The sequence below is a fragment of the Primulina eburnea genome, chromosome 6 (genome assembly GCF_022965805.1).
Source record: "Primulina eburnea isolate SZY01 chromosome 6, ASM2296580v1, whole genome shotgun sequence".
Classification (NCBI taxonomy): domain Eukaryota; kingdom Viridiplantae; phylum Streptophyta; class Magnoliopsida; order Lamiales; family Gesneriaceae; genus Primulina; species Primulina eburnea.
This window is the reverse complement of record NC_133106.1, coordinates 38241902-38260940: the sequence shown is the minus strand read 5'-3', so window position 1 is coordinate 38260940 and position 19039 is coordinate 38241902. Positions and strand designations below refer to the sequence as shown.

The 19039-nt window shown below is 34.3% G+C and overlaps 3 protein-coding genes across 4 annotated transcripts; all 3 read right to left on the bottom strand.

The window, feature by feature from the left end:
• Positions 1 to 208: 208 nt before the first annotated feature.
• Positions 209 to 1283, bottom strand: LOC140835121 (tetrapyrrole-binding protein, chloroplastic-like). Its single transcript, XM_073200499.1, has one exon. The coding sequence runs from the start codon at positions 1247 to 1249 to the stop codon at positions 374 to 376; it is 876 nt and encodes a 291-aa protein (XP_073056600.1). The 5' UTR covers positions 1250 to 1283; the 3' UTR covers positions 209 to 373.
• A 464-nt stretch (positions 1284 to 1747) lies between these two features.
• On the bottom strand, positions 1748 to 5754 carry LOC140835120 (calcium-dependent protein kinase 24-like). The gene is made up of 8 exons (XM_073200498.1): positions 5101 to 5754; positions 4656 to 4779; positions 4134 to 4277; positions 3543 to 3695; positions 3233 to 3348; positions 2736 to 2903; positions 2403 to 2636; positions 1748 to 2101 (listed from the first exon to the last, which is right to left on the bottom strand). Exons 1-8 carry the CDS (start codon positions 5623 to 5625, stop codon positions 1955 to 1957), a joined length of 1611 nt encoding a protein of 536 aa, XP_073056599.1. The 5' UTR covers positions 5626 to 5754; the 3' UTR covers positions 1748 to 1954.
• A 597-nt stretch (positions 5755 to 6351) lies between these two features.
• On the bottom strand, positions 6352 to 18698 carry LOC140835119 (probable E3 ubiquitin-protein ligase ARI8). 2 transcript variants are annotated; one of them, XM_073200496.1, is made up of 15 exons: positions 18292 to 18698; positions 17532 to 17653; positions 17190 to 17295; positions 17007 to 17097; positions 15325 to 15497; positions 11665 to 11769; positions 11492 to 11580; positions 10483 to 10590; positions 10194 to 10284; positions 9980 to 10069; positions 9232 to 9279; positions 8200 to 8271; positions 7630 to 7729; positions 7407 to 7533; positions 6352 to 6957 (listed from the first exon to the last, which is right to left on the bottom strand). In XM_073200496.1, the coding sequence occupies exons 1-15, from the start codon at positions 18508 to 18510 to the stop codon at positions 6690 to 6692; spliced, it is 1809 nt and encodes a 602-aa protein (XP_073056597.1). In that variant the 5' UTR covers positions 18511 to 18698; the 3' UTR covers positions 6352 to 6689. The 2 variants fall into 2 exon arrangements, with proteins under 2 accessions (XP_073056597.1, XP_073056596.1); XM_073200495.1 differs by having other exon boundaries at positions 17532 to 17656; positions 18292 to 18697.
• Between the last annotated feature and the right edge of the window lie 341 nt (positions 18699 to 19039).

Genomic DNA, 19039 nt, shown 5'->3' with positions numbered 1-19039 from the left:
TTTTGTTCGATAACAAGAAATACCATCCTATGCTTACTAATCATCCTAGTACGAAGCTAATATTCATACTATATATTGTCCATTTCGTATGATGATAGATTGGGAACTGGGATTAAAAACAAAAAACTTAATTAATTGAGTTAGGAGTTTGGGATTCTAAGAAAGAAGTTAAACAAGAAATTATAATATATTAATTAAAAAAAATATGTGAAAAAAGGATCACGACCCGAGAAATGAAAATATATATATTAATATATAGGCGTGGATGTAATTAAAATACTTTATCGAATAAAACGCGAAAAAACAATGTTAAAAAAATTACAATGTAATATATAGTGTTTGTTCGTTCCTTTGCAGCAGATTCTCTTCTTTCTTAAAAAGAGTAGCTTGTCTTAAATGTTCTGCCCAACGGTTTGCTGCTAAGTCTCTCTTCTTCTTCTTCTTCCTCCTCCTCCTCGTTTTCTTCGTCTTCAAAAGCTTTGTGATTCAGAATACAGTTCAGAAGCTGCGTTCCTCTGAGTGCATTCGTTAATGGCAGATGACCCTCCACCACATTTTCATCCATGTCCCACATGAATTCTGTAGGAAAAGACCTGTAATTGTACTGTTCAACTTCAGTTTCAAGCTTCTTCATCCACACCACTTTGATGAAGAACTTAGTGAAGTCTTTATTCACTTTCTTCCATATCTTCTTCTGGACACTGTATCCGAATTTGTTGTCGCTGTACTTCCTCCAGAGCTCGTCGATGGTCTTGAGGTCGGACTCTGGGATGAACTGTACCTCAGAGAAGAAGACATAGCCTCGCTTCTGCGCTGATTCTCCTGCGAGGACGATCAGCAAGCGGCGGGTCTCCTCGTCAGCTTGCCGGAAGTTTTGGTCGGAGAGGTGTTGTTGGAGGAGGTCGAATGAAATGTTCTGGGAGGTGGAGGGGTCGGTGGTGGGTGTGGAATAGGTGACGGAGGAGATGGGGAAAGTGGTGGCGCGTGATAGGGTGGTGGTGGTGGTTGGTTTAAGGAAGAAACAAATGTTGGCGTCGGCGGTGGGGAAGGAGTCTGTGGAGGAGTGGCGCCGGCATGGAGAAGTGTGGTGGTAAATGGACTTGAAAAGATTGGTGGCCATCAGAGGTGGGATCAAGATTTTGAGGGAGAAACTAAAACTGTTGGATTTGAGAGAAGAACAGAGGGAGGGAATGAAGTGAAATGAAACGAGGAAAGATAGATAAGAAAGGAGTGAAAATTGTAATGTCATCAAGAAAAATAAGAAGGAACAATGTGATTGGCTAGAGATGGGTGAGGTTGGATACTTCCCAGTTCCCACTAGCATAATATATATATATATCATATTACAAATTCATGTCTTTTTCTATTGTGTTTAAATCCAAAACAAATGGACCTTACAATTTATAACAATGGCTTTCATTATTATATTAGGTAAAAGAAATTAACTAAAGTACATAATCTTGTATTCGTTTTGAGTTTGGTTCAAGGTACCCTTTTGTTCAACGTGTCTTTTTTTTTTTGCACAATGCTTCATTAGGAGCACCATTTATATTTCCCCTTCAAAAGAACTATGTTATTTATTTTCACTTATTTTTCAAGTTTTAAATCAATACAGAAAATCTTTAATGAAACATTTACGAGCTGAACGTATATTATTCATTGATGACCAACCCTGATGTTTGACTCCACTACAAAGTGTTAATTTCAGTTGGAAAAAAAAAAAACAAATCAAGTATGGTTCCAACACTTTTCCCTGCTGTATTCTAATTTTATTTATTGCGTGCATAAAAAAACCTTCATATGTGGCATAAATGATAAAGAAATCCCAATCCCAGGAAAAATTTCATTGTACATCAATGAACAATGGTTATTAAAAAAACAAAATTAACCGTAACTTCACTAATATTTTTCCCTTGTATATATCCCAAAAATATGAGCTCGAAAACAAACGAGATCAGGGTTTGAATTGGAAGGACTTGTCCTTGAAGAGTTTCATACTTAGTGCATTGAACATAGCTCTAGAGTACTGTCGAGAAGCCATCTTCCAATCTATTCCTGTTGTCATCATGACCTTGAACTCTGGAAAACTTATGCGCCCATCCTGTACTTGAATACATACATTAATGTTAAGTTTCAATCACAATGAACACGAACTACTGTACGTCTATGGTGAACTGCATGTGCTGCCTAATGGGTGAACTTTCATGATCCAACATTGGACTCCGCTTATTGGCAGGAATATGTAGATGAACTTACATCATTTCTTTAAAATTGAATCAAGAACACATATTAGTTACTGAAGTACATACAGAACACGATGGAATAGCATTGTGAAAAAGATCCAACAATATATTGAAAATCAAAGAAACACCATAACGTGTGGAAAAACGAATTAAGTTTACCTTGTCTACATCAGCATCAAAGATAATGTCTTGAACAACTTGGTCATTGCTAGGGCCAAGATGCTCATCTTTCAAAGATTGTTGCAACTCCTCGAACTCGATGTATCCGCTCTCATTCTTGTCAAAGAACACAAAGGCTTGCTTGAGATGTTCGTCGTTACTAATCCTTTTCATATGAACAGCTAGTGCCAAAAATTCCTCACAATTAAGCGTACCGTTCCCGTCAAAATCAGCCTACATTCACATATAAAGAAAAGATTCAATTTCATTTGAAACAAGGAAATTGAAGCAGTGCATCAGTGTTATGACAAAATAATTAATAAATATACCTACAGCATCGAAAAGTAGTTGCACATCAGGATCAGGAACTGGTTGTCCAATCATATTCAGACCATCTTTCAGTTCTTCAAAATTAAGGTTTCCATTTTTATCCTTGTCCATCATATGAAACATTTGTTTGATTCCAAATACTTTGTCATCAGGCAAGTTGTCTGCTACAACCTATACGTATAAAAATGCAAAACACAAACACAAGTCCTGTGTTATACATGAACTCGTCCTTTATCTGACCACTAATCAATTTACAATAGAAATCATGCAGAAGTTCGTATTGTTCCGTGAGATGTTTGGGAGTTTTCTAAAATATTTGTTAATTATTTGTCAAAATAAGTATGACTCAAATATTTTAAAGCATTTAGACGGTTCGTCAAATCGATCAGAGGAGGCTTCGAGGAGGAGAGGAGCATTTTATATATAACTTGGGTGTTTGGAACTTGTATTTAGAGAAACTTATCTATAAAATCTAAATGGCTATGGAATGGATTACTTACTCGGAGAACCCTTTTCTTGAATTTATTCATCAATGAGAACTGCTTGATTCTTGTTCTGACACGTTCTCCCAAAGGAGTATTTGAGACCTTGTCAGCGTTTTGTATCCACTGGTTTTCTTCATAAAATATACAAAATTTTAGAATTATCTCAGACCCATATATAAATTATTGCATAATGAGTTACATTATTATCTACTACTCAATACTCAAAAATCGATATCAAAGTTTCTACTATATTAAATACATTAATATGGTATCCAAGAGTCTCACACATTGCTTAGATGTCTCACAATTAAATTTGTGTGCCTACCAAGGACTTCTTCAACTGTGAGCCGTGAGTAGGGGTTTGGCTCCAGCATCCCTTTCACCAAATTCTTAGCATCTTCAGAAACTTCTGGCCATGGATCCCTTTCAAACACTAACCCACCTTTCACTATTGCATGTGCAATCCCTTCTTCTGTTTCTGCACTAGACAATTAATCCAACCCCCTCTTTTATTTTAGAATAACAATTATATATATTGGAGCAATATATGAGATAATATCCATCCTGTTTGGTGCCATGTGATCGAGCGAGTTTACGGAAAAAAAACACCATGTATACCATCAAAAAATATATCATCTCTGATATGATTTAATTATCTCATAAATTCTTGACATCGTGACTTCTACAGTAAGATAATATCTCCTCTATGAAATAAAACCCAACGAAACATGCTCCGATACATTTTCCAGGAACAATTTTCTATAAAATATTTTTGAGAAAACATTGAAACAAATCCAAACATCGGCTTGGTAACTTAGTTCTTACACATTAGACAAAACTAAAAACTTCACATTAAGTGCACATGTATCACATAATAATATGAATTTAAAGTGACAAAGATATTTGATTCAATTACCTGCCCAAAATGGAGGAACACCACATAACAAGATGTAAAGAATAACACCTGCACTCCAGATATCAATTTGCTGCCCATAGTTGCGCCTAAGTACTTCAGGGGCCATGTAATATGGGCTTCCGACAATTTCACTGAATCTTTGATCTGATGTATTCATATAAAGAACAAAATCATATCTGTTAATGAAAAAAAAAATATATTTTATTTTCATAATCGTGTTGATGCAGTTTGGTGGGATGAAATTAAAGAGCTTGTTAATCGACCTTAAAACAAATGCATATGAGTATCAGCGTACACCAACCATTCTTAACCCAGATCGGTGATATACCACTGCTCAGGCACAAGATTTATTTATTTTTCCCCCACCCTAATTGCAAGTCCATATCACAATAATGCTGTATTCGATATAATAATGATGGGATTTTAATTAACTCACAAACACAACAGCAGAAGAACTTGATTAGCATGAAACAGAAATTTGAATCTGCAGATGCTAATGTGAAAATTGCAGAATTGAATCACCTGGCTCAAAAAATGTAGAAAGCCCAAAATCAATAGCCTTGATTGCTGCGTTTTCACCATCGTTGGCGTATAAAAAGTTCTCAGGTTTAAGATCTCTGTGTATGACTCCGTGTTCGTGGCATACCTGGGAAAACCACAAGCAATCCAGGGAACATTTTCTTATTATTTCATATTTTTAAATTTTTTTAAAAATGAAATATCGACCTCATATTTTTACCTTTTTAAAATTAATTATTTTCGCAGTGCATTCTTAGTTTTTGATATAAATACTGAGGAAAAAAAAACTTTTATGATATTTTTTGAAGTATAGAAGTACCCACAAATAAACCTCAAAATTATACATAAAAGCACTCAAATTTATGAAAAAGAAAGTTAAAAATGGACGTCAAAACTTATGGATGAAAACAAAAATTAAATAGAGAAAATTATACATGTAGAGAGAGACCTTGACAACTTCAAGAATAGTCCTGGTGACAAGAGCTGCAGCCCTCTCGGTATAATGCCCCTTCGCAATGATTCTGTCAAATAATTCCCCTCCCTCGCACAACTCCATCACAAGATAAATAGCATCTTTATCCTCGTACACATCCTTGTAATTCACTATATTCGGATGTTTAGGCAAATGTCTCATTATCTCCACTTCCCTTCTTACATCCTCGACATCAATCTCTGTTCTTAGCTTGTTCTTTGATATCTTCTTGCATGCTACATTCTCCCCATTCTCATTATCCATGCATTGATAAGTTATCCCGAACTCCCCCCTACCGAGCTCTTTCCCGAATTTATATCTCTTGAATATGTCGTCCCCCGAAGGATCTCTCAACACTTGGATGGGACGTGACATCTTGTGGGATAAAGGAACCAGTTTACCGCTGTATTTCTCGTTTTCCTGGGCATTTGGGATTGGTTTTCCATGTTTGGATCTTTTGGAAAAGCTTTTGTTTGCTTGGAGGGACATACAAGTTCCCATGGGATTGATCGGTAAATGGTTTTTTGTGTTTGATTAGTTTTTCAACCCTACTTCATTTTTATTTTTTTGTGTTTTTGAGATCTCAAGGAAACCAAAAAATCAAGGTGCAAAGTTTTACACAAAAAAAAAAAGAAAGAAAGAGGGAGATCCCTTGTTTCTTGGATATAGAACCTACCTCTTGTATAAGGTGGTTTTGATGATTGGATCTGCTTGTGTTCTCCGGCTTTGGCTCACATCCCTTGAATCTTTTTTTTTTTCCTTTTTACTTACCTCTCATTAATAGATAAATATATATATGTACGTATTTATTTATATAACAATAACAATATAACAGAAAACACACACATATACACACACAAACTTCTGTTTTATATAGTTTTTTGAGAGGTCTGTTCTCACTTTTTTGTCCTTTTATCTATTCACCCCTGATTGACTAATCATAATTTTACACCCAAAAAAATAATAATTATAAAGACGAACATAAAGAACTGGAAAGAAAGAATACACACTTACACTGGCATGTCCTACCTACCCTCACAGCCTCCATATGTACACACTCGGTCTACATGCTTTACGGTTGTTTTTATTCTTTTTCATAGGATGTATTATGCTTTTAAACCAACCAATTGTTGTATTATGTTGTCTAGATCTCTATATCGGACTACGGAATCTGTACCCTTGTTACTTACTACAGCCATATTATAGCATACATACAGAAGCCCAATCGAGATTATTACAATCAAATATTAGATTTAACGTTTCATCATGGCAAGCTTAAGAAAAGCAAGTCAAGTCAACATCCAGCTCTGATTTCTTATGATTTTTTTTTGCGTATCAATTCACATTTAAAGTACAATTTTGAGAAAGGTGACTCACTGACTCCACGAATAACTTATTTACAAATATTTTGGACCAGGAAATGCCCGATACACAAACCCTCCGCCCCCACAGAAACAATTAGAAATGATCGTCCGTTGCTCTCTCATCTTTCAGTGCCTGTAGCACCTCCACAGCATAGCAAACTGGGCAGAAAGATCTGCTGTTTCACACCGTCGAGGCTTGTTTCAACGGCTATGATGACACATATGGCACGTCGTGGCAGATCGTGTGTTCAAGATCGTACACTGATCACATGCCCAATTACCTGAATCGTCAGTGTTCCTAGTTGATGTGCTTGTTTTGGAGGAGCCCTTGCCCCTTCCCCCTTTTGCCTTGCTGCTGCTTCCTGCTACATTTTTTGAGCTCGTCTTGTTACCTAGTGTCTGCGAATCGACATCTGAAAGACCATTCTCTAATGCTCTGACCAAGTTTTCAAAGTAATTTCGTGTCACGCTGTTACAAAGAATGAGAATACATTTCACTCCCGCTGAATAAAACTACAGGTTCAGGTTTTAACATATTGATGTTATGATGTACTGCATACTAAGATGCAACCCAGATGAATCATCACCAACAGTAAATATTTAATCTTCTTCTCCATACTCAAAGAACCAAAATCAGGGAACAGCATTCTGGACCCAAAATGCATGTTCTAAACTTCTAAACATCTTATGTCAACTGAAATACAGGTAACAAGACAACGTCCATCCTTCTTTCGATGTATAGGATGCATCAATCAAACTTCAACCAAACCACACAATTTTTATCCTTTCCAACAAAGAGAGGGATAGAAGTTTTTTTTTAAAAAAGACCAGAACTAAAAACAAATTAAATTTTGGACAAGTAAAACCAGTAAACCGGAGTCCAGATATATGTTAATAATTTATCCAACCAGAAACTACCTGGTCAGGCCGGCAAGTTTTGTGCGAAAATCATCAAAATCTTTTGATGCCGCATCTGAATTGATGTAATTCATTAGCTCTTTCTCAGCACATTGATGAAGCCTCTCCAGACCAGCTTCTGCATCACCTAAAATTCAAATATTCCGATGGTTTAACCAATACAGATAAAAATAAATCTGAAAAATTCCTTCAGCAATTTCTAAGGCTAGAAGAGAAATGATACCTTGCAAATATTCAAAAAACTGTCTTTTAGCATGCTCCTTTTCAGGTAAGTAATAGCCGTATGCATAGGTCCACTTTAGAACCCTCCGACATTCACCTATCTGCAATTGTCTCATTATTCAACAACAATACAAAAAATAAACATTGATCAACATATACGACTTGGTTTAATAATAGTCTGGACTCAGGAGACAATCCTAGCATTAAGAAAAACGAATTAAATATGTACTTCATCAATGAAATCGGAGGCAAGTCCAGCTAGATCAAATAGCAATGGAAAACAAAGAATATTTCTATCAATCCAGATTAAGTAGCAAACCGAACAAATGCAAGGCAGTTTTAAATAACTAACAAACAGTAGAATAACTTTTCCATCCAGTTATAGATAAAGGGACCATAAATTTTAGGCAATTTGCAAACCGTATTCTTGATATGGAAATAATAGGCATCCTTCAATAAGCTTATTCACAGTTATCAAAGTATATTCACAAAAATACCTCATGCCAAATTCATTTATTCGTCGATGCAATTGGATATTGAAAAGACTTACAGAATCAGTCACAGTATTTACCTGTTGCCAAGCTTCTATGATGAATTTCAATTGTGACTCAGGTTGTGATTGAACTTCGCTAAGCTTCTCAAGCTGGGGAGGAAAAAATGATTTTAGGATTAAGAAATCACATACAAAAAGTTTGGCAGTCGTGTCATGTATAATATACTCCATTTGTTTGTCCAAAATCCAAATCCTATAGACTTTTCAAGTTTCAAAATTCAAATTGCCAAACTTCATACTGTAATTGGTGATTGATGTTCAATATAGCAGTGTGGTTTCAATTCAAAACCCAAGCCATAATTTTGCAAATGGATTGACGCATCAGAATCACAAAGTGTGGATTGAGCCAAATCAACACACTATAAATGGTTCATTCCATCGTTTACTGCAAACTACAACCTCAGCATGCTCCTCAAAGTACAACTTTTGAGGAGAAAAGGATTGGATAGAATTTTGGGAAGGATCGTAACTTGTATGTTGTAAAACAACCTTTAAGTTCATTTTCTCAGACCATTTCGTCCCAAATGAAATATTGCAGTGGAATAGTATAAAATAAAATAAAATAAAATAAAATAAGCCTCATTTCAAACAAAGTACTTCATGTTTTTGCACTCCAACATAAATAAATCAAACGGTAATCATAGGTATCTCCAATCCACCCATATTTGCCAAAAAAGACAAGTGACCTTTTAGGTTGAAACCCTCTGCAAAAACAGAGTTCTACAAGACTAGTGCTCTCAAATTCTAAAGCATGTTCACCGTCAGAAACAGTACTAGAAAAGGAAACTATAATTATGCACAGATCTATCTATAGATCCATCTTGTAAACATTCTGCGATAAAAAAGAAGTGACCTTTTAGGTTGAAACCCTCTGCAAAAACAGAGTTCTACAAGACTAGTGCTCTCAAATTCTAAAGCATGTTCACCATCAGAAACAGTACTAGAAAAGGAAACTATAATTATGCACAGATCTATCTATAGATCCATCTTGTAAACATTCTGCATCGCAACAATTACATTCACATTTGAAGGCACGGACAAAATCCTTACATGTATAGATTGCATTTGCTGTAGATCTGCCAGAGCTTTTTGCCTTGACTGCATTGAATAGGCAAACGGTTGCATGTTATGAATAAAAAGAGGAAAAATGACCCATTTCTAAAATGTCAGAATGCAGTTATATTTCAAAATTCAAATTGTATTTAAGCATAGCCTGTCATTAGTTAAGGAAAAAACAAAAGAAACAAAAAGTAACGCATACATGAACCAATAAAGTCAAGTCAATAACGAATGGAACAAAAAATGTATCATTGACAAAGAAATACACTCCAAATGAAGATAATTTGCTATCCAAAAGAGTCATCAATAAAACAGCCCTTCACAAGCATGTGGGTATACATTTTTCTTTTGAAGCCTAAAACATAAAAGTAATTTCATAAATTTTCCATTCGCAGTGAACATGGATCATGATTCTTGGGTCTAATTTATATGGATGTTTGAAATTTAATCAAAGTGACCTGGACCAGTCGTTCACACAAAGGTTTAAAGTGACTTCCCTTGAGGAGAATTTGGATGTCCATGCATGCTTTGGTGTTCTTAAAAAATCAAGAGAGTTTACAATTACTGAGTAATGCTTTTATAGATTTTTTGTAATTAGTTTAATTTATATTCCCAAGATACAATATTTGTTTCTATTATCCAAATTCTTAATAATAGTAATCCACATACTTCACATGTTTACACGATATAATATAATGTAATCCAACAATAACTAAACAATCTGACTACTAGAGCATACCGATTGATTGGAAGCCCACCGCTCGTAATAATGGGTGTATCTTTCCAAAGAGTTCTTTGCCATCTCTCTTCTCCTCTCATCATCATCATACTGCGCATACAATGAAATAAATTCAGGTAAAATTTATATTTATTACAGGAATAATGAACAAGAACTTAGACAATCATATGCAACAGGTAACATTAAACAAAGATGAATTCCCTTATTTACATACCACCCCCTCTTGCTTTGCTGCTTCATAACGATTGCAAGCATAGAAACCTCCTGTTCTCTCACCATGGTCAGACCATGCACCAAGACACAACCTGCAAATCAGCAAGAATACCACATTCAGTTGAAGATAACCTAGGGTTACAGTTGAGAATGTAATCCACATTGAAATTACGCCAGGTGATAGGAATTTCAAATTCCAATAAAGGAATTCCACCAATGCGTGTGAATGACAAGAAAATCATGTGACATTGAAGTTGTTTAACTTGAAAGTATCGAAGTATAAAACTCACCAGCAAAATTCAAACTTGCAGGGTGGTGTGCAGGTCATGTGCATACAACCTTGGTTCTTTTCGATTGGACGCTTGCACTTGGGACAAGGTTTCGAGTTGGCCAGTATCCTAAAAGCAACAAAATTGGTATAAGAATCGTTCTGCATTTAAGACAAAAGACCAACATAACCCTGATAATAAATACATAGACAACCTTCTAATTAAAATAAACATCACGTCGTCAAACCATACATACCACAATTAATGAACAGACCTTGACTTGCCTTACCTTATCACTATGACAGTCATAGAACCTAAACTTTAGCTCATTTTAAGGAAGAATGGGACCTGACCTTATCTGTTCGTGGAAATAGAAAAGGAGGGGAGAATAAAAAAATTGAATTATAAGATAATTTTACATAAAGAGGAAGAAACTTATAGATGTAACAAGACACCGGGCATTTGCTCCTTATTACAAAAAGATCAATACCGCAGCAACTTCAAAATAGTATTGACTTATATGAACAGTTTGAAAGCAGAAATCCGTGGTGAAAGAGTGGTTCTACTGCAGGGCTTTGCAGAATGAGAACAGCTCAACATCAATGATTCAATGTTAAGAAAAACTACATAAAATCATGTCAAAATCATTTCTTTTTTGCAAATATAAGCCTGACTCGGGAACTAAAATAAAGCTTTACATTTTCACGTGCACCACTTGTAAAATAAATTCTTTCCATTCGAAAAAAACTGTTACAACTGTACAAAAACATCAATAGTTCAATACCGAAAATTGTAACATTTTTACACGAGAATTTGCAATTGAGAGTTTCCAATATCCAGTTCTGATGAAATCTACTATTATAATTTATAGCCACCAAATGTGACACATTGCGTCTTCAATTAGAACAAATAATTGTGCTACACTCTTGAAGTCTTTTCGGTGACTAGTTGTACAAAAAAAATTCACCAAGCAAATAGCGAGCCATGCACACAAATAACGTATGTTGGGGGAAAAAAACAAGTATTCTACCAATTCATGTTTTCTGACTCTGCACTGTTTTTCAGAATCCACTTTGCCACAGTTTCACAGTCCACTGGCCGATGAGCTTCCTCTGTACACTGTTCGAAGCAATTCGTTATGCTTTATATAAGAAATCTTCATCAGGTAAACAAGACGATAAAATATCATACAGCTCAACTTACGTTCCAACAGAAGCCGTATGAACAACTGCAATTGACATCATAGTTTCCACTACCGACAACATATTCCACAGCAGAATCACAACCAGGAGCAGGACACCACTTGATCTGAGAAAGAATAATAATAATAACAATTAATTATCATGTCCTAAAATCCAGAAAATTAAAGAACGAGACAAGCAAGCCAAAGCACAAGTCATGTAGCACAGACACTCCTAATATTTTTTTTCATATCGGTGATGGATACAGATATGACACACGTGTCATATACGGCAAAATCGGTGTCGTTGACTTTTTGCATGTTTGACTAGTCGGATACGCCATGGACACGGCGGAGACACGTTTTTTGATACGTTTCGGTTGACATTTTCTTTTTAAATCATTGCTCTGAAGTTGTACATTGTATATATTTACATAAATATGTACATATATTTCTATAAAATATCTATTACCTATATAAAAGAGCCAATCTTTTTAGAATTGTGATTTGTCTTTTAAGCCCTTCATTAATTTATAGATTTTAATTAATTATTAATAATAATATAGTATTTTTATTATTAACTATATATTATTATTATTATTATTATTATTACTTATATAAAAGAGTCAATATTTTTATAATTATGATTTGTTTTTAAGTCCTTCATTAATTTGTAGATTTTAATTAATTATTAATATTAATCTATTATTATTATTACCTATATAATCTATTATCTATTACCTATATAAAAGAGCCAATCTTTTTAGAATCTTTTTAAAATTATGATTTGTCTTTTAGGCCCTTCAATAATTTATAGATTTTAATTAATTATTAATATCAATATATTATTATGATTATCTATTACTTATATAAAAGAGTCAATACTTCATTAATTTATAGATGATTTATCTTTTAAGTCTTTCATTAATTTAAATTGTGATTTGTCTTTTAAGTTCTTCATTAATTTATAGAGTTTAATTTAATTATCTATTATCTATTTATATTATTATTATATTACGTTATATTATATCTATTATAAAAGAGCCAATCTTTTTAGAAGTGTGATTTGTCTTTTAAGTCCTTCATTAATTTCTAGATTTTAATTAATTATTAATATTAATCTCTTATTACATACATATATATCTATTATCTATCTATCTATCTATCTATTATTATTATTATTATTATTATTATTATTATTATTACCATATAAAAGAGTCAATCTTTTTAGAATTGTGATTTGTCTTTTAAGTTCTTCATTAATTTAATTGTGATTTGTCTTTTATGAATTGTTGTTTTGAACCAAAACATTTTGATGATGTTGTATATTCCTTTATGGCTTTGTGATGGCATGAGATGATTTATCCGGAATTAAATTTGTTCACTCTTATAACATTACATGTAGACAATTATTATTACATCAAAGCAAGGTTTAAAAAATTGAAAATAAATCAATAAAAAGCATGTTGCAACTGTTTCAATTATGTTACCAAAATTACCAATAGGTTTGATTGCACCAATTGTGTGAAGCTAAATATCGAGATCGTCTTAAGGTATTGCAACTATAATTAACTTTATATGCTTAAAAACATTTAATTATTTTTTATACTTTGTTGGGTGTAATAATTGTCCTTGCTTGGTAGAGCGATCGAACCGTGGTGCTTGAGCTGCTGTGCGGTTTAAAAGATTTGAGTTGCACCATTACTACTAGCTATAGATTTTGGTAAAAGCGTTAAGCACTCGGTCCTACAATTGGTATCAGAGCCAATGTCACGGATTCGATTCCCATTGATTGCAAGGAGTGCAATTATTAGGAGGAAAATTGTTAGGTGCAATAATTGTCCCTATTTGGTAGAGCGATCGAATCGTGGTGCTTGAGATGTTGTGCGGTTTAAAAGATTTGAGTTGCACCATTACCACTAGCTATAGCTTTTGGTAAAGCGGTAAGCACTCGATCTTACATACTTTCTCACAATTAATTTTTCAAGTACCACGTAACAATGCTGGTCCAATATGAAAATGAAATAGCTAAGGTGACATTGTTCGAAGAGGTTGCTGAGACATTTATTGGTTGCTCCATCAAAAAATAATTGATATGCATACTAAGGTGAATTAAAATATTTATTTGAATAATATTATAATAATCTAATACATATTGCCAATAACTACAAATTTTATATTGCATAAAAAAAGTAATTTGGAGCATGTAACAATACTTGATCAACAAAGAAAATAAGATCACAATTTTCTTTTCAAATTAGACAAGTCTGTCTCAACTAAAAATGGAATAACATCAATAATTGTGGATGGATTGGAGAAACGATAACTCAAGAGAAATACTGATAAGAAAACAAAGAACTGAAGCATCAATGAAATATTAAGAAAAGAATGAATGCAAAGGAAAGGGCAAAACAAATACAACATGAAGATAAGATGACACGAAATAATAAAGAAATGACAAAACCACTGAACAATAAACAAAATTCATCATGTTCCAAAGGAAAAACCATAAAATTCAAGATAATAAAAAAATAGATGATTTCAGTAAAATGATGAGGAAACTTAGACAAAACAGTCACACAGAGATGACCCAAAAATTGAAAATTAAACAAGAAAAAAATTGATAATGCTTTTTATATTATAATATTCAATAGAAAATGGTTCTTTCGATTTCACTCAATATAAGTGTTTTATGTTCACTTATTCGTTACAACGTTTATTCACCACGTGCAACGCACGTGTTACTTGCTAGTTTATATAAATACGTATATCTTTACAATTTTTAATAGTAAATTTGTATATATATATATGTGTGTGTGTGTGTTTATAATAATTTTTCATATCGTCATATCCGTATCGTATTTGATACAATACTCATACCCGTATCCATGCACCATAGAGGACAAGTGATCCGCTAGATGAGACCGTCATAATATGCTCTTTGAAGTTTGAAGCAGTTGGAAAAATATCGCATCAAACAGATGCTACATCACCACCAAACCCAGCTTTTTCCCAAAAGTTTATCTCGAGGAGCACAAAGACCTTAAAAGGCACTGGAAGGATTTCAAATAAATAGTAGACAAAAGGAACTATCTCGATCACATCATCCGCTAGATTAGACCATCATAGATAATATGCCCTCCGAGGCTTGGAGCAGTTGGAAAAATACCGCATCATACAGATGCTAAATCCCCATCACCTCCAGAATTATTCTAAAAGTTGATCAGAGCACAAAGACCTTAAAAGGCCCTTCAAGGATTTCAAATAAATAGTAGACTAAAGAAATTATCTCAATCTCATCATCCAGCCACCTCGAGGGAGCTGGCTCACTACTCTCTAACAGAAAATTCAACGTTGCATCTTGTTTGCAATAGTAATTGTAGCAATTGTACAAGTGATGTCAGCAGAAGTGGCCGCATTTGTAGTGAAGGGGAATGAACAAGAACAAGAGAGATCTACTTAAGAAGATCCTTCTCCATATTATCTATGACATTCAAAATTATTTGTTAGCCAGACAACCCTCCCTCCTAAGCTCTCAAACTGGATTATAATGCGAAAGCTTGATAAATCATATGAATGGGAGAGTGGTATATTTAAAATATCGAGAAAGTTAAACTTCCATCCAAAATGATGAGTTATAAAGATGTTTCACAAAGAATAGCGAGTGGTAAAAAAAAGGCTACCTTGCGGCTGTCCTCAACATAAGATCTAAGAAGATAACGGTGATACTTCTCCTTATCTGCATCAGTTGCCAGCTTATCAATCATATCTTGCCCAACAGCAGCAACACAGGATAGATCAGGACACCTCAATGTCAAGCAACCAGGGCCATCATGGATGGATGTGCTAATGTAAGCTAAAGAGTAAACAGGGAAACAATATCAACATTATTTGAAGATAAGCTCCTAGTATGATAAAGTCGCAGTTTTGAGAATAAAGGATGTATAACGAATCTTTCAGGTTCAAGGCATGACACAAACTTTAGAAAAGCAAAGTACACTCAGAATCACTTTTCTATCATTATAGAGGAAATTTAGTCCTTTTGTGAATCATGCTCCTTAGAAATTAAGCTATTTTTTTTTTTTTTTTTTTTTTTGATACGAAACATTATTTTTATTTAACTTTTTGAAAGAAAAAAAAAAAAAAAAAAAGTTACAAAGGAAGTGGATGAGACATCCACCGGTTTTTTGAAGCTAAAATAAAGATAAAAAAGTCAACTTAGAATGAAACGCCAATCCCTAACAAGATCAGATATAAATAAATGATGAAAAGCTTGAACTCTGGTAGTCCAAGTCGCCACTCTGAATCTAATCTTCTCCCATAAACACTCCGTCGACTCTTCTTTGTCACTGAAAATTCTGCTATTGCGCTCCGTCCATATCGACCAAAAAATGCAATGCACAATAATATCTCATGATAGTTGCTTTGGAAAAATTGCAAACTTGTGACAAGCTTCAAAAGAGACAGCCGAATAATGTACTGTCCCCTCAATGGTGCACCTTGTGTAGAAAAAATGACGAGATTGTTTGTGACAAATAATATTTGTTTACCACATTTAGAAACCGTTGGACTACAAGAATAACAAATATCATCCACAGATCCATCTAAACATCATTTTCAGGTGTTCCACCCACTAAAATCTAATCAAACATAAAAGGTTGAGGAGGAATTTCAGATATACATCCGACAAAAGGCAACTATCAGTCTCTCTTAGCCATTCAACCCCTCAAATTTTACGAATCAATTCTAAGATGGAAGAATCACAAAATCCAAATCATTCGCTAAGAAAAGGTCGATAATCTTAGCTCTAAATGGCTTGAGACACTTGAAATTTTATACCATTTCCTTGAGTTATGTTGGGCCGTGATTACAAGCTTAGAAGCCAGTCAGTGTACTATTTAATTTAGGGTAAATAATGAAATCTTCAAACAGGACCCTTTTCCAAGAAAGCCACAAATTACAGCTTAAGTCCTGCCCTGCCTGTTACCTTCTTTTCCCTCTTTGCTGCCACAGAAGAAGATAGGTTACTTGTCCTGTGCTTCACTCTCTTTTCATAGAATTTTCACTGTACCAATATTTGTGCCATTGCTCCACACAGAACAAATCATAAAGTACAAGAGAACGACAGTATATCCAATGCATCAAGTGAAATCGATTCAGTAGGGGGCACATGAAAACCATAGCAGAGAGGAATAAACAAAATCTTCTCTTCACGTAGTATTAAGTTCCACATAAAATTGAGTTTCAATCAGTAGAGATCTCTACAGATAACAATAGCAAAGCAAGAGTAACTTAAGCTATACACTGATCAAAACCACAGTAATTTAAACAATAAGTCAGTCAAACCGTGTCATAGCCAACAAACCTTTCCAGCATGTGTCACAGAAAAGATGACCGCAAGCGACAGAACGCAGATTGTCACGAGAGAAATTCTCAAAACAGATCCCACATGTCACCTACCAGAAAACATTAACAAACATGAATGATCAATAAGAATGAAGTCTGTCCATGGTGATAGGAAGTATCATGGTGCAAAAAGGTAACTTACTTCCTTAGCATTGAAAAGATTCACCACTGGCATCTCCAATATGCCAACAGCATTACGAACCCTATCTTCATCCGCAAACCATTCGTCATGAACATTACTCATGCTCCTTCATAATCAATTTCATGAAAAAAATAGTTAATACATCACCAAAGACATCATAACACAAAAAATAAAACTGCCAAGCATTTAGGGTGTAATAGAACTTTTCACTGGCCAAAAACTCATAATTGTAATTACTTCATGCTCTAACAAAATTATCCAACACAAACACTAAGAAAGCACAAGTTTTTACAAAAACGATCACAAATTTCTAAATTTGAGACAGTGGTATAAGAAGACTACCAGTTATAACGACGCAAGAGAATGCAAGCCGCTTCTCTTGAAATTGAAAGTACGGTAGAAATTCTGGTGATATCTTCCTCTTGACGCTGCTGTACATCTTCCTCCTTTAAGATGGTATAGTTCTTCTGAACATAAACAATGATATATGTTCAAGAATACTTTTATAAGGAATTACAAATAACTGTTCTTGCTCATAGCCTCATTAGTCCAAAGCTCATATGGTAGATCAAGTAAAGAATGCCATTCCTGTAATAAAATGCCCTAGCTAATGTTCCCCTTTAGTAGCTTGGGTGCTTGTTCCACTCAATGAAGATTATATCCACACACTTATGTAAATGGGATACAAATCGCCCTACTGACACTAATTAAGAGAATGTGAAGCTTTCAGGCCGTTAATATAACTTAAATCCAAACTCAATCAGTTAAATCCAAGAGGCTTGAACTTGGAAACAACTAAACACTATTAAAATAACTTTGACCTTACTAAACGCAAAATAAACAAGGATTTCGCCTTGCCTATCCTGAATAAGCAAGATAATTGATTATCCAGTCACATTCCCATGAATTAGCAATCTTAAATTCGCGGGCTCAATTTGCTTCAAATACGCGAACAAGATTTTAAAAGACGGCAGGAGACCCAAAAAATTAATCGAAATCAAGTGCTTTCTCTATCAAATCGATCCCTAGAACTCAATCTTTTGGATATATAAACAAATTAATCTTTAAAAAAAAAAGAGAGCAGGCTGTTACTTTAGTGTACCTGTGAATGCCTGGTGGTAACATCATCGCCGTCATCAGAGTCATTGGTAATAAAGTCGTAATCGTCAATTTCATCATCTTCATCAGCGTAGTCATAGTTGTAGTCGTAATCTTCTTCAGCCTCCATGTCTTCGTCCTCTTCGCCGCCGCTGTAGTAATCGTCTTCTTCCTCCACGGACGCTACATCGTTGGCATCGTGCATATCGTCCTCCGATTCCATCGCAATTACCAATTGATAAGATAAGCAAATCAACACCGAGAGACAAACCCTAGGAAGTAATAATTAAAACAAGAAAAAGAAAGCAAAAGAAAACTAGTAGAGCGATAATGTTCAGTAATTGATTTGATTTGACCGGAGAGGAGCAGAGCAGAGCACAGGAGAGGAGGGGAGGAAGAGGAAAATAAATAGGATATAATAGGGGTAAGTGCTTACACTCTTTTTGTTATTTATCTATGGATTTTTTTCCTTTTCCTTTAACTATTTTCATTTTAGAATCCAATATTACATCACATATTTAAAGTTTTTTTATGATAAGAATTTATATTTAGAGAAAACTGTTTTTTAGTAATATTTAAATTATTATTATAATTTTAAGATTAAGTTTAGAGTGAGTCTCATGTGAGACCGTCTCACGGGTCATAATCCGTGAGACGGGTCAACCCTACCCATATTCACAATAAAAAGTAATACTCTTAGCATAAAAAGTAATACTTTTTCATGGGTGACCCAAATAAGAGATCCGTCTCAC

Excerpts from the sequence above, each read along its gene's own strand:
- LOC140835120 (XM_073200498.1), bottom strand. The coding sequence starts at position 5,625 with ATGGGAACTTGTATGTCCCTCCAAGCAAACAAAAGCTTTTCCAAAAGA. Across the intron at positions 3,696-4,133 it reads TGTTCCTCCATTTTGGGCAG|AAACAGAAGAAGGGATTGCA; the intron begins GTAATTGAATCA and ends TGTCTAGTGCAG. Across the intron at positions 3,349-3,542 it reads CACAGTTGAAGAAGTCCTTG|AAAACCAGTGGATACAAAAC; the intron begins GTAGGCACACAA and ends TATTTTATGAAG.
- LOC140835121 (XM_073200499.1), bottom strand. The coding sequence starts at position 1,249 with ATGACATTACAATTTTCACTCCTTTCTTATCTATCTTTCCTCGTTTCA.
- LOC140835119 (XM_073200495.1), bottom strand. The coding sequence starts at position 18,510 with ATGGAATCGGAGGACGATATGCACGATGCCAACGATGTAGCGTCCGTG. Across the intron at positions 10,591-11,491 it reads GAGTCAGAAAACATGAATTG|GATACTGGCCAACTCGAAAC; the intron begins GTAGAATACTTG and ends TGTTGCTTTTAG. Across the intron at positions 6,958-7,406 it reads AAACTTGCCGGCCTGACCAG|CGTGACACGAAATTACTTTG; the intron begins GTAGTTTCTGGT and ends TCTTTGTAACAG.